The following is a 14,602-nucleotide window of genomic DNA, read 5'->3' as shown; positions in this document are numbered from 1 at the left end:
ATATTAGTAGATTCAGAGTTTGATCATGAGAGCCAAGTCTAAGGGTAGACTCAGGTAGCTTGAAACCCACATGTGTGTCTTGGCTTTCTGCCAAAACTTTGGCCTCATGTCAGAATTTCCTGGGAGCATGGGAACTCATGCTATGAAGCTTTGAGTCTTTGAAGTTTATGACAATAATGTCAGAGATCAGGTTTTCTGAAGCACTCAGCAAGCAAAGTAGCACAAAGAATGTTTAGAAATAGTTCTGCACTCCCAGATGAAGTAGAGGTCTCAAAAAGTGTACATGAAATCAGGGCAGAATCACCCTGTTGAATAGACTGAAGGTTGTAAAACCTGAATCTGCTGTCTTCACCGTCGTCTGCTTCCCTGGTCTCCCCTCCATACACAGACCCCTCTGACTTTGTCAGAACTTTGCATGGATCCCCAGAACCCCCTATTTTGTCTATCTAGTCCTCCAACCAGTACTCTGCACCTCTCTTCAGCCAAACAATAAGTACTTTTTGACTTTTGAGGCTCATTTTGAGGCCCTCCATTCTCCCTTCATGGACTTCACTGATAGAATTGAAGGCTCCCTTGGCCTAAACCTTTTTACTTCATTGATCTCTCCACTTACACTCTGATACCCTTCTTCCTTTGTGTTAGATTTCCTCTCTACTTCATGTGTACCACATTTATCCCCTTCCCTGCAATCTGGTACCTGCACTGCCCTCCTGAAATTGCGCCCTCAGTGTTCTGTGACTTTCTTCTTGCTTATCTAAGGCCTCCTCCTCTGCTTCAATCTCTGGGAAATTTTCTTTCTTTCCTTTTTTTTTTTTGACATGTTTAACCACCCTCCTCTTGGAACTCTCTCTTCTGGTTTCATGGCACTCTGATGTATGTCTTGATTTATCTCCCATCCATCAGATGACTCCCACATCCACTTGGGGTTCTTCTACTTTTTAGCTTCTATCTGTGGCATCCCTCAGTGTGTGACATCAGACTTTGGCTCTGCTGTTATCTCTTTTTGTTGCTGAGCTCTGTCATCTCCTTGACGTTGGCCATCACTTTTGTGCTGCCAAAACTTCACTCTGCCAAGGAGTCTCACCGAGGGGTGAGACTAGGGGGGGGTCTTTAGTGACTTTCTACCTTTGTTTCACTGTGCAAGAGTTGAGTGCAATGCCTGTCCCATAATTAGGTTAGAGTATTTCAAGGTAGCTAAGCATCTGCTTGTACTGTTCCCTCTGTCAGAAGCACACTCTACTTTCTTTTCCTCTGGTTGGCTTCTCCTTAAACAAGATGGCTCTGAACCTGAATTTCTCAGCTGAGTTGGACTTTGGCTGTTCTATCAGCTTTCATCATCCTATATTCTCATTGCTGATTTGCTTGCTCTTTCTGCCCACTAGAGTTTAAGCTCCCTGAAGGCTAGGATTCTGAGATATTCACCCTCCTGACTGTAGGCTTAGTAAGTGCATCTCCAATAAGTGATTGACATAGATTAGAATAACAGATTGTAAGTATAATCTGTAGACCATACCTGGTGTGTTTATTAGCTCTCTATTACTTCCAACCTTGAACCAAGTTAAACTATAAAGATCACCAAGCAATGTGCTAGGTGATTTGAGTACTTTGGCTTAAGCTATCTTGATAAATCCTGTCATCACATTACGTGAACTTGCCAGAGGAAAAATATTATCCCTATTTTTTTTTGTGAGAAAACATAGGGAAAAGTTAAATGACTTCCCCAGATGAAGCAAGAACATTCCAATGACATTTTGCCAACTGTTTAAAATTGTTTTTACAATAGTCAAAACTACTTGAATGTTCAGAGCACAGTGAACATACTTCTACAAAACTAGTGTCTGCAAAGTGTTTTTAATTTTTTTAATTTAGAAGATAATAAATACTTTAGGCTTTCTAGGCCATATGGTCCCAGTTATCCAAGCTCAGCAATTGTAGCACAGAACCATTCATAAATAATATATAAATGAACTGGCATGGCTATGTTCCAATAAAACTTTATTTACAACAACAGGTAGCTGAGGAGTTTATTGACCCCTCCTCTAAGTAGAACTAGTACTAGTTGGGAATTAGCAACGACTTTCCCCTAGCTAGACTGTCTAGGAGTTCTCTGCTTTGGTGCTGCCAGAAGAATTTCAGCTAATGATCATTTTTCATTTCCAGATCCTGTCTCAGAGGGAAGATTGGGTGAGCAGGACACAGCACCAATCCAGGAAAAACCCACCTCACCCAGCAGAGCTGCTGAAAAACGAGTGAAGGATGATGGCAGACGGGTGGTGAAGAGTGCACAAGATCTAAGCGATGTGTCCATGGATGAAGTGGGCATCCCACTGCGGGTAGGAAGTTGGACCTCAGGTCCTTCTTACACTTCAGCTTAGACAAGGATGACAGTGTGCAGCCGTGGTTGCCCATGAACCCCATCCATAGATAAGAGGCCTGGAGGGGAGGATCCTCACTTGTGGTGCCTGACCCTAAGTGCCAGACCCTTGATAAGCAATGTTCCAGACTTGGTGTACAATAGCTTTTCTGAAAGTGAGTGTGGGGTATTAATGTATCTCATAGATAAAAAGAATATCTGGGTGGAACAAAGTTGGAGAGATTTCTCTGCAGCAGAACATGAGAGGCTTGTGTCTTGTGAATGCTCAGTGGAGAATGTCCTAGGTGATATGCCTTTATTATTGTTCTGTAAAGCCCATTCAGCATCTCCTGATCCAGGACTAGGGCATCTTGGGGAGAGTTTGAGGCCCATGATCCCTGGTTCTGGATTCAGGAAGAAGATCTGTAGATAAGATTTACCCCATCATCCAAATGAGACACACCAAAGGAGCCACAAAGGATTCAGCCCACCAAGTCCTACAGGACAGGGTGGGTCTGTCAGCCAAGTCAGTCCTCCTACCAGGTTTCCTTTGAAATTGAATTCATTCCATTCTTCTACATTTGTTCATGGACCCTTGGCTGCCATATGTTCTTCTGTGATTTCTGTTTGGAGAAGGGACTGTTCTTATATCCTTTTGAAGGAAGCCAATAGAAACATCTTAGAGCTAGGCTTTGAAGGAACTCTTCTCTGTTCATAAGTAATAATAGAAAAAAAGAGTGCTAGGCATGAATACAACTCGTTTTGGGGGGCACATTATCTGTTAAACATTACCACTCGAGTGAATAGTGTATGCTGCTCCATTTTGTAGATGAGTTTTGCATCACTGTAGGCTGCTTATGAAATAAAGAGTTCATGGTTCAAGAGGTTCAAGTCAAAACTGAGTGACCACCTTGCTCTAGGTCTCTGGTGAAGGGGGTCTGTCTTGACAGGAGCGCATGTGGGAGGGAGTACTCATAGATGAGTCAGGAAGCAGAAAGAGGGAGGATGGGTGGAATGGAATCCCACAGCCCCTTGTGGAACTCATCCTTGTGACCTAAGGAGTTCCCACTAGGTTCACCTTCCTCAAGGTCCGTGGCATCTCCCCATACTACCATCTTGGGGACCAACCCTTTACATATGGACCTTTAAGGGACTCTCAATCAAACTATAACCCCCAGGAAACAGGGATTCCAGGGGTAACATTACTCTCCCAAGCTTGCCCCTGTCATGTTAAGTGGCCCTTCCACTCACCTCTATGACCTCAGACAACTCATTTTAAGTTTCCCTATCTCATTTCCTCATCTGTAAAGTGGGAGTAAAAATACCTGCTCTAACCAGCTATGTGTCACCTTCCTTTTGTTATTTTTATCTTTTTTTAAAAAAAGCTCTAGCTTTGTGGTAAAGTTGAAAATTCTTGCATTGGAGGTTACAATGGGTTACATTTTAATGTAGGTATTCTATATCTGGCCTATGCAAAGGTGACTTAGATATATTTATACAGAATAACCCAGAAGGGCCAGGGATAGAGCATCATAAGCAAATATTCTCCATCTCATGATTTTAGGAAGATTTATTTCAGTTTCTGATAGTGTGTACATATACGGAGAATCTCTCTGAAAAGTGAAATGTAAAAAAAAGTGAAGAATGGCAGGGCACCAGTGGCTCACGCCTGTAATCCTAGCTACTCAGGAGGCTGTGATCTGAGGATCATGGTTCAAAGCCAGCCCGGGTAGGAAAATCTGTGAAACTCTTATCTCCAATAAAGTACCAGAAAATCAGAAGTGGCTCTGTGGCTCAAGCGGTAAATGCTAGACTTGAGCTGAAGAGCTGAGGGACAGTGCCCAGGCCCAGAGTTCAAGCCCTACAACTGACAAGAAAGAAAGAAAGAAAGAAAGAAAGAAAGAAAGAAAGAAAGAAAGAAAAGAAAGAAAGAAAGAAAGAAAGAAAGAAAGAAAGAAAGAAAGAAAAGAAAGAAAGAAAGAAAGAAAGAAAGAAAGAAAGAAAGAAAGAAAGAAAATGAAGAATGGACACATTAAAAAAAAACACCACACATTGTGTTTTTTCAAAAATTGTATTTGTTATCCAAATATTATTCTACAGATTTATGTCTGAATTTCTTGGGTTTTTTTTTTTCTCTCAGATTTTTACCTTTTTTTTTTTGGTCAGTCATGGGGCTTGAACTCAGGGTCTGGGTGTCATCCCTGAGCTTTTTCACTCAAGGTTAATGCTGTACCACTTGAGCCGCAATGCCACTCCTGGTCTTCTGGTGGTTAATTGAAGACAAGAGTCAGACTTTTCCTGCCCAGGTTGGTTTTGAACCATGATCCTCAGATCTTAGCCTCTTGAGTAGATAGGGTTACAGGTGTGAGCTACCAGCAAAGAAATGTACATATCACCAGATGTGGAAGAAATAGTTGTATTGTCAAAGCCCATAGAATTCACAAACTTTATAGACCACGATAATGACAATTTGCCTCATGAAGCTTAGAATGTGTTTGTGACTTTAAGTATCACTATCTCACAATACTGTGAAATTTGTAGAATTTATGTAATCACTTAATCACAATAAAAAATTATAAAATAAAGACATAAATGTGGCTGAATTTTAAGTTAAAATGTTGTCATTTCCTTGTTTGGTTTTGATTTTGTAATCATAGCAGTCAGGAATGTGCCACAAGTTCCATCTCATTTTATCTCCTGCCTTTGTTTTTCTCTAGAATACTGAGAGATCAAAAGACTGGTACAAGACGATGTTTAAACAGATCCACAAACTAAATAGAGGTACTGATTTTCATTTGTAGAAGCTAAGCTATGCTATGTGCCAATATTTCGATTGTCAGATGTGGACCTGAACTCACTTTGCCTGGACTCCAGGACTGGGTTCTGCAGTTGGGTCCTGTTAGGTACTGGTCTGCCCAAGCCCACCCATGTGCTTTCAGATCACAGGAGGGAGGGAGGACACACTGCATGCCTATAATGGCTTTGGAATTTGGAGTCAGGTCATAGTCCTCCCTCCCAGCTGTTGTGGAATGCAGCAAGCTGAGCCTCACACTGTATCTGTGCTGCATACCCTATCTGCCTGGGGTGAGAGCAGCTTCATCTCCCACCTGCTTCCAGCTTTAGATACTTTCTGTGTCAGCCCATGACTTCCATGTTGGCAAGGCAAGTTGAAAAAACAACAAAAAACGGAGCTGGAAGTTAAGAAAGGTTATTCTCACCTAGATTCAGCCCCTCATGCACTCAGGTGATCTTGTGCCAATCATGTATCACTGTGTTGGTTCTGCTTCCCATCCTTAGAAGGATGTCTGGTGTCTACTTTTGGCTTTGTGAAGTAGAGTCCATATCTAAGGCTGTGTTAATATGAAAAATAAGCTTCTCCATTTTGGAGCCAGCCTTGGCAGGTGCCCTGAGAATCAGTCAAGAGCTGACACACTAGAGCCTGCTCAACCTGAGAGATGTTTTCAAATCAGAGGCCCACTGGGCTGTCAGCAAGTGACCCAGCATGGTGGGGAAGCCAGTGCTCTGGCAAGTCATAACCCCAGCAGCTCTCATTGCCACCTATGCTGCTAGTCACCTGATCTGCCAGTCAGCAAGATGTCACTGCAGCAGGGAAAGGATGCTATCCTCCTGCAGGCAGAGCATCCTACTCTTCCCTGTGCCCAAATCCAGTCTGGCCACCTGGCATGAAAGACACATGAGGGTGTCCTGGTCAGTGAGTCCCACCAAAGTCACAAATATCTAATTGTTCTGCTTAGCTGTGGATGCCAAATAATGTCACTGTTAATTAGCTCTTTCTGAGTTCACAATGAACCTCTTCAGTTTCTAAATAAAAAGATGCTTAGTGTTGAGCATTTGGGATCAACTGTAAATCTGCTATGGGCGGATAAGCTCACTCCTGGTGATGCTGAATGCTGGATTGTTGTCATCTGATAGGTCAGTTCCACTTACTTCCTAAAGTCACTGTCCCATTTCCTCTAGTGATATCTGACTCTTTCATCTTCAAATGCAGCTTCAAAAATCTAAATGCAGGAACAAGTGCATGTATTATGCGCAGAATGTCTAATTCTGTCCCATGGGCAGCACTGGACTTCTCTTATTATAGCTATTAACTCAACTAAATTAGAGTTTCTAAACAAAACTACCTGCTCTAATAGTTGGCAAAGGTATTTGAAAAATTAAGACTCCACTTGTTTGCCTTGATTCTAATGTCTACAACATAAGCTTTGATTTAAAAAAATATTTTAGGATAGTGTTTTCTTTATGTATATGACTTGTCATACTTAATATATCTGATAAAAACTGAAAACTTGAAGGTTTATATTAAATGCTTCTTGCTCATTAGCATCTGGTTATATGTAATTCTTGGTCCAAGAAAAATAATGATAGTGCCTTTTTTGATGTGTCTCAATAATTCAGGCAAAAGACTGGATTTTTCTAAAAGCAATTTGGATTTCTTTCATATGATTACTGAAGCTTATTGTCTTCCACAATTCAAGGAGCCTTAAATTGTATGTGATTCCTATTCGTTCATTGTCTCCATTTGTATCTTCCTCTATTCTCTTTCTCAAACTTGCTCCTCTGCCTAGACACTCCTGAAGAAAACCCTTATTTCCCTACGTACAAATTCCCTGAACTTCCTGAAATCCAGCAAAATTCTGAAGGTACAATCAACTTAGACAGTGTATCTGTTGCCATAGCCTTAAATTAGTTCTTAGCTTTCCATTATAGGCATAATGGAATTTGGCTTTTAGATTTTATTTTTACAGGTTGTTTTTGTGGGGTTTTTTTGCTGGTGAAAATTTTATTTTACTCATTTGCATGATGTGCTATATTAAAATAACTAAATCCTTTCTAATTCATTAATCTATTTTAAGTGTGATGCCTGTGTGCTTTAATAACACTAAAATAGGTAACCAAACATTTGAAAGAGTCATTTGGGGGTCTGTCCCTCCACTTCACGGTGGATAGTTTCAAAACCCACTACTTTTCTCTGCTGCAGAGGACAACCCTTACACTCCTACCTACCAGTTTCCTGCATCTACTCCTAGTCCTAAATCTGAAGGTAATTAAAGGAAAGTGTGTGCCTTCCTTGTATTGGTGCTGTTACTTTCTTTTTACCTTGGGTTTTTTCCCTGGTGCCTAAGACCTGTCTCCCATTTCTTTTGCTTCCCTCTAACTTTGTGTTTTGTGATAGTGTCTCACTCCTCTTGGGCTGTATAACCAGAATCTATCCAGATGATATTTTAATCCTATTCCCTTAGTGTTTATCTGATTAATGGGGCAGTATCCATCATAGTTTAGTTATAATGTTCAGAACATGTGGGGCTCTGAGAAAAGCTGCCTGAACCAACCACCCAGGGCCTGTTATGTGAGTGTCCTGAGCGGTGACTTGGAAATTAAGCAATTATGGTGGATGGGCAAGAGGTAGGCATTACTAGGTGCCCACATAGGTAATTTGTCACTGGCCTCCCTGTTATGGGCCCTCAGAGCATCTTTCTTTGAGAATTCCTAAAGAGAGTTCTAGGTATAAGATTAAGTCATGGTGGGATATATTTTCTGAAAATAAGGATTTCAACCAAGCTGAAAAACATTTCAAGAAAGAGCTGAATTGGAATTTGATCTGCTGAGGAAGACAGTCACATCTGTGTCTAAGAGATTCTTTTTTGGCAGTAAGAAGTTCAGGTGTCAAAAAAATCTTACAAAAAAACAAGTTAAGGGAAACCTCTTGGAGAAGTCCTGTGGAGAAAACAGTGGCTCCCATGGGACTGGAAGATTGCTTTAGGCTCATCATTGACTCCTTAGTCAGCTTGGCTGTTGGTCTTGAGACAGAGTTTCATGGTCTCACACTGAGCCACCACACCTAGCAACCCTAACTGATGGTAGTGCCTGCATTTTGGACACATCAAGTCTGCCACAAGAGGAAATAGAGGAATATTTTTCCCAGACGTTAACATGAAAAGAGATGATATGACAAACTCATCACATATATTTAGAAATAGACCTAATATATAATTTCAAACACCAAAAAAGGAAGAAACAGCCTTAAAGAATAAAAAGCAAAAGATGAGGTTAAACATTTAAAATGCATAATAAAAAAAGATGATTATACTGCAACACAAGTTCCAAAGAAGTTGTCTTCCCTGGAGATCTTTAAAAATAGGGTAGATTCCATCTCACGCCCCCATCTCTGCCTAGATGACATATCTAGCTAGGCATGTATCACTGATATATTTAGTTAGATAAAGGCTTTTTACAAATGAAAGAAACTGGGTTCTTTTAAATTTTTAACTTTTGAGAGGTTCTCTGGATTTCTAGATTTGTGGTTTGTGGTTTTGATATTGTCTGTGGTTCCAACAGGACCTCCTCAGCTCTGTGGTACTGCCTCCTCAGTGATAGCTCTGTCTCTGGACATACCTCTCCCCTCTTTTAGATAATAGGATTTGAACTCAAGGCCTGGAACTTGCTAGGTAAGAACTCTATCACTTGAGCCATGTCCTCAGCCCTCATACCCTTCTTAAAATAGAAAATATTTATGCCTGTCAAAGAAAGGAATAAAGACAGATTACTACCTAACAGAGTCTCTGGCCATTGATTCCCTCCCCACTTTCAACCCCTTCTCCCCCTGTCCTGGGCTTTGAACTCTGGGTGCTGTCCTGAAGCTCCTTTTTTCAAGGCTAGCACTCTACCACTTGAGGTACAGCAGAACTTCCAGCTTTCTCTGTGTGATGAACTGGAGATAAGAGTCTCATAGACTTTCCTGCCGAGTCTGGCTTTAAACCTCCATCTTCAGAGCTCAGCCTCCTCAGTAGCTAGGATTATAGATGTAACCCATCAGCACCCGGCTTTGGCCACTGGTTTTAATATGCATTACAGAATAAACAACTTTACTGAAAAATGAGTATCCTTAGTCCAGAATTTTATCTCCTGGAGAAAAACTTGCTGATGCTACTAATGTTTTGTTTTAATTTAGAGCTTGGAACTAGAAGTATCTGTAATAAATGTATGAAAGCCTAGTCTGGGAGCTACAGCCTCTGTCTAAATTGTAGTTGTCAATTCAGCATTTTTTTTAAAAAAGGCATATCTAAATATCTCAAAGTTGACTCTCCTAAATAGTAAGGAATCATGTGAACATGAGTTTATGCTGCTGTAGCAACCTTCTTTTCTCCCTAGCTAGTGTGGTCAAGTAAACTTCTGGCCAGACTTCTGCAATATAAACAGAATGATCATGTCTCAATCAATGAGGTTAAAAGTACACTTTGGAAAAACAAACTTCTGTAAATTCCAGCAAGGAGCAGGCCTTTCCAACTGTCCTATAATCTATGAGATATACTACTTGTATATACTTACCCTTCATTTCATGAAGCTGCAGAGAGGAGGATGGGCTGTGGAGAAGGCACTCAGAACTACAGCCAGTCCACCTTTCTTCATGTCCTGTTTAAGGAGATGTCAGCATGGTGGCTTATACTTCCTCAGTAATCCTATTAATGATGACAACATGACTGCCATCATGATAGCATATGTCTGCCATTCATTTCAGCTCTTACCCAATGCAGTATGAAGCTCTGTGCCGAGCACATCACTATTAGCTCATTTCAGCCTCCCAATAACCCACTGCAGAGAATCTTCATTTCATCGATGAAGAATACGAGGATCAGAGAGGTTAAGTAATATGTACAAGATGGCATAGTAGGCAGCAGAGGCAGGATTCAAATTCAAGTCTGTAATCACAGGCCCCAAATGTGGGCTTTTTCTCAGCTGCTCTGCTGTTCCTTCCCTACCCCTGACATACTCTGTGCTCTTGGTTGTCCCCTTCTTGCCTACCTCTGACACCTCACTTTAGTTTCCCTTGGGTCAGCTCTACCTTAGACTGCTTTTTGTCTCCCGAGGTAGTATCTGTGAACATGTAATGAGAAAAGACTCAAGTGATGGGTCTTTACAGTCAAAATGGAGCCACTGTAATGTAGAAACACCATTCTGCTCCTGCCCTTCAAAATGGACTATGATACTTGTCTAGATTTAGTTTGCAATGTGTGGCTATAGGACTAGCTTAAGACATACAGATTCAAAGAGCAAGTCTTTCCATTCAGCACTGGCCCATGTGTGGTAGCTCACTCCACACTGGATGTCAAGAAAACAGGAGATATTTTTAAATGATGCCTAAAACTCTACAGAAAAATCAAGTGACTGATGTGTGACTGTATGGTCTATTGTGGGGAGCCACTAGGCTGTGGAAATCTTAGGCCTGGGGTAACTATCAGTTGTCCTGGTATAGCGACTCAGGGCGCTGCCACTTCTAGGTACCTCCAGGTTGTGGTATCACAGTAGTATGTTTCATGCTTGTCCTCATTCCTAAACAAGACTATACCAAGGAGGGACTGATAGCTGGATGTCAGTGGCTCATGCCTGCTCAGGAAGCTGAGATCTGAGGATTGAAGTTCAAACCCAATTCAGACAGGAAAGTCCATGGGACTTTTATCTCCAAAAAGTGGAACTGTGGGTGCTTGCTTCGGCAGCACATATACTAAAGTTGGAAAGTTACAGAGAAGATTAACATGGCCCCTATGCAAAGGAAGCCATGTAAATTTGTGAAGTGTTCCATATTTTTAGCTAAGGGAAAAAAAGTGGAACCTGTGGCTCAAGTGGTACAGCGCTAGCTTTGAGAAAAGCAAACAAAAACTCAAGGGACAGTACCCAGGCCCTGAGTTCAAACCCCAGAACTGGTACCATTTAAAAAAAAAAAAAAGACTAGTTTTCTCAGGCACAAATGGAGTCGAGTTAAAATAATACTCCATTCGCCTTGCAGGATTTCTAAAAATGGCCATATGCTGCATGAGTTCAAGCAGTTTGTTCTATTGTGAAGATGGTTGGTTTGGCTAGGACTTATGCCTCCTGCCCCAAACTCTGGTTAGTACTGCCCAGAGGAGGGGCTGAGCTGCTCAAAGCAGTCACCTTTGCTCTTCTTATGAGAGCTTCCCAGAAGGCCTCTGCCTAGCAAGCGCAAAAGTCTTTGACCTGCAGAATAGCTAAGAAGCAGAGCAGTTGAACTTTTTTTCTACATTTAAGACCCAGGCATCTGGTAGGAGCTGAGAATGGTAAGTGTTTTTCAAGCCATGGGTCCTCCCAGACTTTCTCCTTTAACTCCTTTTTGGCTCTACCTCATCTCTTCCTCAGTATTCTCGTTCTTCTGTAGCTATCCTGTATCCAATGCTGGCCTGTTATTAATCCCTTAAAACCTGTTGTTATGAAAACCTAGATGACCTTGTGAATTTTCCCCCACGTGTCTAGGATTTCTGCTTTTCTTCTCCCATCCTAGACTCTGCTGTCTCCTCATTATCCTTGACTTGTTTTTTTTTTGTGTGGGATGTGTATATATGTTTATCCTTACTACTTATCCTTCCTCCTTCCTTATCGTTGTACTTCCTACATGTATGGGAATTATGTTGAGCAATGGAAAAAGAGCATGTTAAAAATGAGCCATTAATATTACAAAAATAATTTTAGGATTAAAGACCTAAGAAGTAAATAAATTCAAAGGCCCTTTAAAGATAAACAAACATTTTAATAAATAAAAGTATATAAAGTGGAAAGTTCATGATATAGGCAGTGATTATGCTTATGTAATGATTACAGAGTAATAATTCCCCAACCAATACTTTCTCCCTTGTCTTGAAAACTTACAAATTCTTTTCAAAACAACAACCAAAACATAACCCTGAAGGAAAGTTATTTAAAAATTCATTTAAAGTGGTTGAAAAGGCAATTATGTGGCTTCTGGCAGTTTCTGGCAGCATTCTGTCTGTCCTCAAATTGAGCTACCAAGGACAGCCTGCCAAAGTCCAGGATAGACTTTGGAATGTGAACACCAGAGCCCACCAGGGGGGGTTTCAGGATCCTGAAGTGAGTGGTTCACTCCACGGAAGTTTTGTGTATGTTCAAGCTTCCTAGAATCACTGGCATAGGAAGTGCTAAGTGTTGGTGCCAAGGTTTAGTGTCTGCTGCTTGGTGCTCTGAGGGGCAAAACAGCATGTGGCTACCATGAGGAGGAATCACAAGGTCTCAGCTCAGCTGAGTCTACTCTGGTATTCTTTGAAAGAACCATTGGAAAAAAAGGAAGGTAGGCTTTCTGGTGTTAGATCATGGGCAGCTTAAGAACCATCTTACTTAGTGTATCTCTTAACTATGATTGAACACACATATGTAGCGAGAGGGAGATAGGAGGGAGAGAAAGGCATGCTAGCTCCATTGTATAGAAATTTAGAAGGATAACTCAAAAAATTAAATCCCCCAACAACAAATCTTCAAAGAAATAACTGCCCAATAAATAAATGGGCTAAAGACTTAAAGAGAAACTTCACTGAAGAGGAAAGAAGGATGGCCAATAGACACATGAAGAAATGCTCAGCCTCTCTAGCCATAAAAGAAATGCAAATCAAAACAACATTGAGATACCACCTCACTCCAGTTAGAATGACTGTAATCAAGAAATCTAATAACAACAGATGCTGGAGGGGATGTGGACAGAAGGGAACCTTACTGCATTGTCGGTGGGAGTGTAAACTTGTTCAGCCACTTTGGAAAGCAGTATGGAGGTTCCTCAAAAGACTCCACATAGAGCTCCCCTATGACCCAGCAATCCCACTTTTGGGCATTTACCCAAATGATCACAAACAATACCACACTAAAGCTACCAGCACAACTATGTTTATTGCAGTATTATTTACCATAGCTAAGATATGGAACCAACCCAGATGCCACTCAGTAGATGAATGGATCAACAAAATGTGGTATATATACACAATGGAATTCTATGCCTCCATCAGAAAGAATGACATTGCCCCATTTGTTAGGAAATGGAAAGACTTGGAAAAAATTATATTAAATGAAGTAAGCCAGGCCCAAAGAAACATAGGTCCCATGGTTTCCCTTATTTGCAATATCTAGTATACATTTGAGTCAAGCAGAAAAGGTCAGATAAGTTGATGTTAGGGAAATGAGCCCTAAGATATGTATTCAAATGTTTATTTCTTTCATGAGATTGTTTCTAACATATTTATAAGATGATTTCTTTGTTGCTTTGTATGTGCCTCCCCCACAGTATAACCCCTGCTTTCACTGTATTTGATGTTGGTATAATTTGTGGAGGGGAAGGGAAAAAAACAAATGGTTTTAAATAGGGATACAGGTGGACCCTTTGCAACAATGAGATATACAAGTCATTATGTCGAAAAATGAACTTTACAACTTTGGTGGGGGGGAGGGGGAGGCTGGGAAGGGATGGGAAGGGGAAACAAAGGAGGAGCCTACAATGCTTGATAAGAAATGTACTCATTGTCTTGCCCATGTAATTGTAACCCCATCTGTACAGTATTTTCACAATAAAAAAAAAAATTAGAAGGATGCCCCTATAATCAGATTCCCCATTCCCTGGCATTTCTAACTGCATACCCATCTTCCTCAAGATAGACTTGGCTTATCAAGAGAAGGTTTCAAACATCAGCAAGGGGGAGCTGTAGTACAAATGATTCTTACCCAGTGTCCTTGGAGATCAGAAAGAAGAAAACTAAGAATATAGTGAGGTAACTCAGAAAACTTTCTTAAATACTACCCATATGTGGTGATTGGGAAAAGTAGTACAAAGGCTTTCAGAGCTGGAGATTGGCTCACACAACAGTTATTTGCGATTTAGGACAACATTTTTGGGGGGCTTCTTTTAGAATAAAAATAATAGAATGCCCACAATCTCTCACCTTTCCCAGAATTGAGCACATGACACTAGGGTGAAACAAACAAACAAAAGCCATCCTTGTGACAGGATTTAGAGGTATCATGAAGAAGTAGAGTCAGAAAGACTTGAGTTGATTCCTGCTGTCTAATTTTCTTACTGAACAGCCACAGGAAAACTTTCCTATCCTCATTGAGTCCTGATTTCCTTGTTTGCAAAATATGCTATTTGTTTCTTCCTGGTGTATATTTTTTTAACCAGGAATGAGGTTATATTAGTAAATTTGCAGCTCCTTTCAGGTGCTTAATAATGCCTATTATTATTTTCTTTCATAAAATGAGTTAACTTTTTCTTCTGTTAGAAGACAGAATATATCTGGAACTTGTCATAATTGCTATTCAACTTCGATTGTGCCCTCCTAACGTGTGAGAACTGAAATCCATGTTAAATTCCCATTGACAATGAGATATGAAAATACCCTCCCCTGTGTTAATGTTGGGGGGCTATTTTTATATCGAAAAAGGAAA

At 40.7% G+C, this 14,602-nt stretch overlaps 1 protein-coding gene and 1 non-coding gene across 33 annotated transcripts in view; both read left to right on the top strand.

The window, feature by feature from the left end:
• The window catches only part of LOC138826163 (sorbin and SH3 domain-containing protein 1), a 238,335-nt gene that overhangs the window by 158,200 nt on the left and 65,533 nt on the right, over positions 1-14,602 (top strand). For 16 of the 32 annotated variants that reach the window (XM_070021271.1, XM_070021270.1, XM_070021268.1 and 13 more), the window contains 4 exons: positions 2,161-2,333; positions 5,071-5,134; positions 6,940-7,014; positions 7,353-7,415. In XM_070021271.1, the coding sequence (XP_069877372.1) occupies positions 2,161-2,333; positions 5,071-5,134; positions 6,940-7,014; positions 7,353-7,415 (375 nt within the window). The remainder of the gene's footprint in view (positions 1-2,160; positions 2,334-5,070; positions 5,135-6,939; positions 7,015-7,352; positions 7,416-14,602) is intronic. The other 16 variants (XM_070021276.1, XM_070021283.1, XM_070021277.1 and 13 more) reach the window with 2 other exon arrangements.
• LOC138826227 (U6 spliceosomal RNA) lies at positions 10,851-10,958 on the top strand. The gene has a single exon (XR_011371589.1). It is a non-coding gene; the product is annotated as a U6 spliceosomal RNA (small nuclear RNA).

Source organism: Dipodomys merriami, unplaced genomic scaffold (genome assembly GCF_024711535.1).
Source record: "Dipodomys merriami isolate MVZ:Mamm:240054 unplaced genomic scaffold, mDipMer1.0.p SCAF_14, whole genome shotgun sequence".
In the NCBI taxonomy this organism is placed as follows: domain Eukaryota; kingdom Metazoa; phylum Chordata; class Mammalia; order Rodentia; family Heteromyidae; genus Dipodomys; species Dipodomys merriami.
The sequence above is the reverse complement of the archived record's forward strand: the minus strand, read 5'-3'. Positions and strand labels throughout refer to the sequence as shown.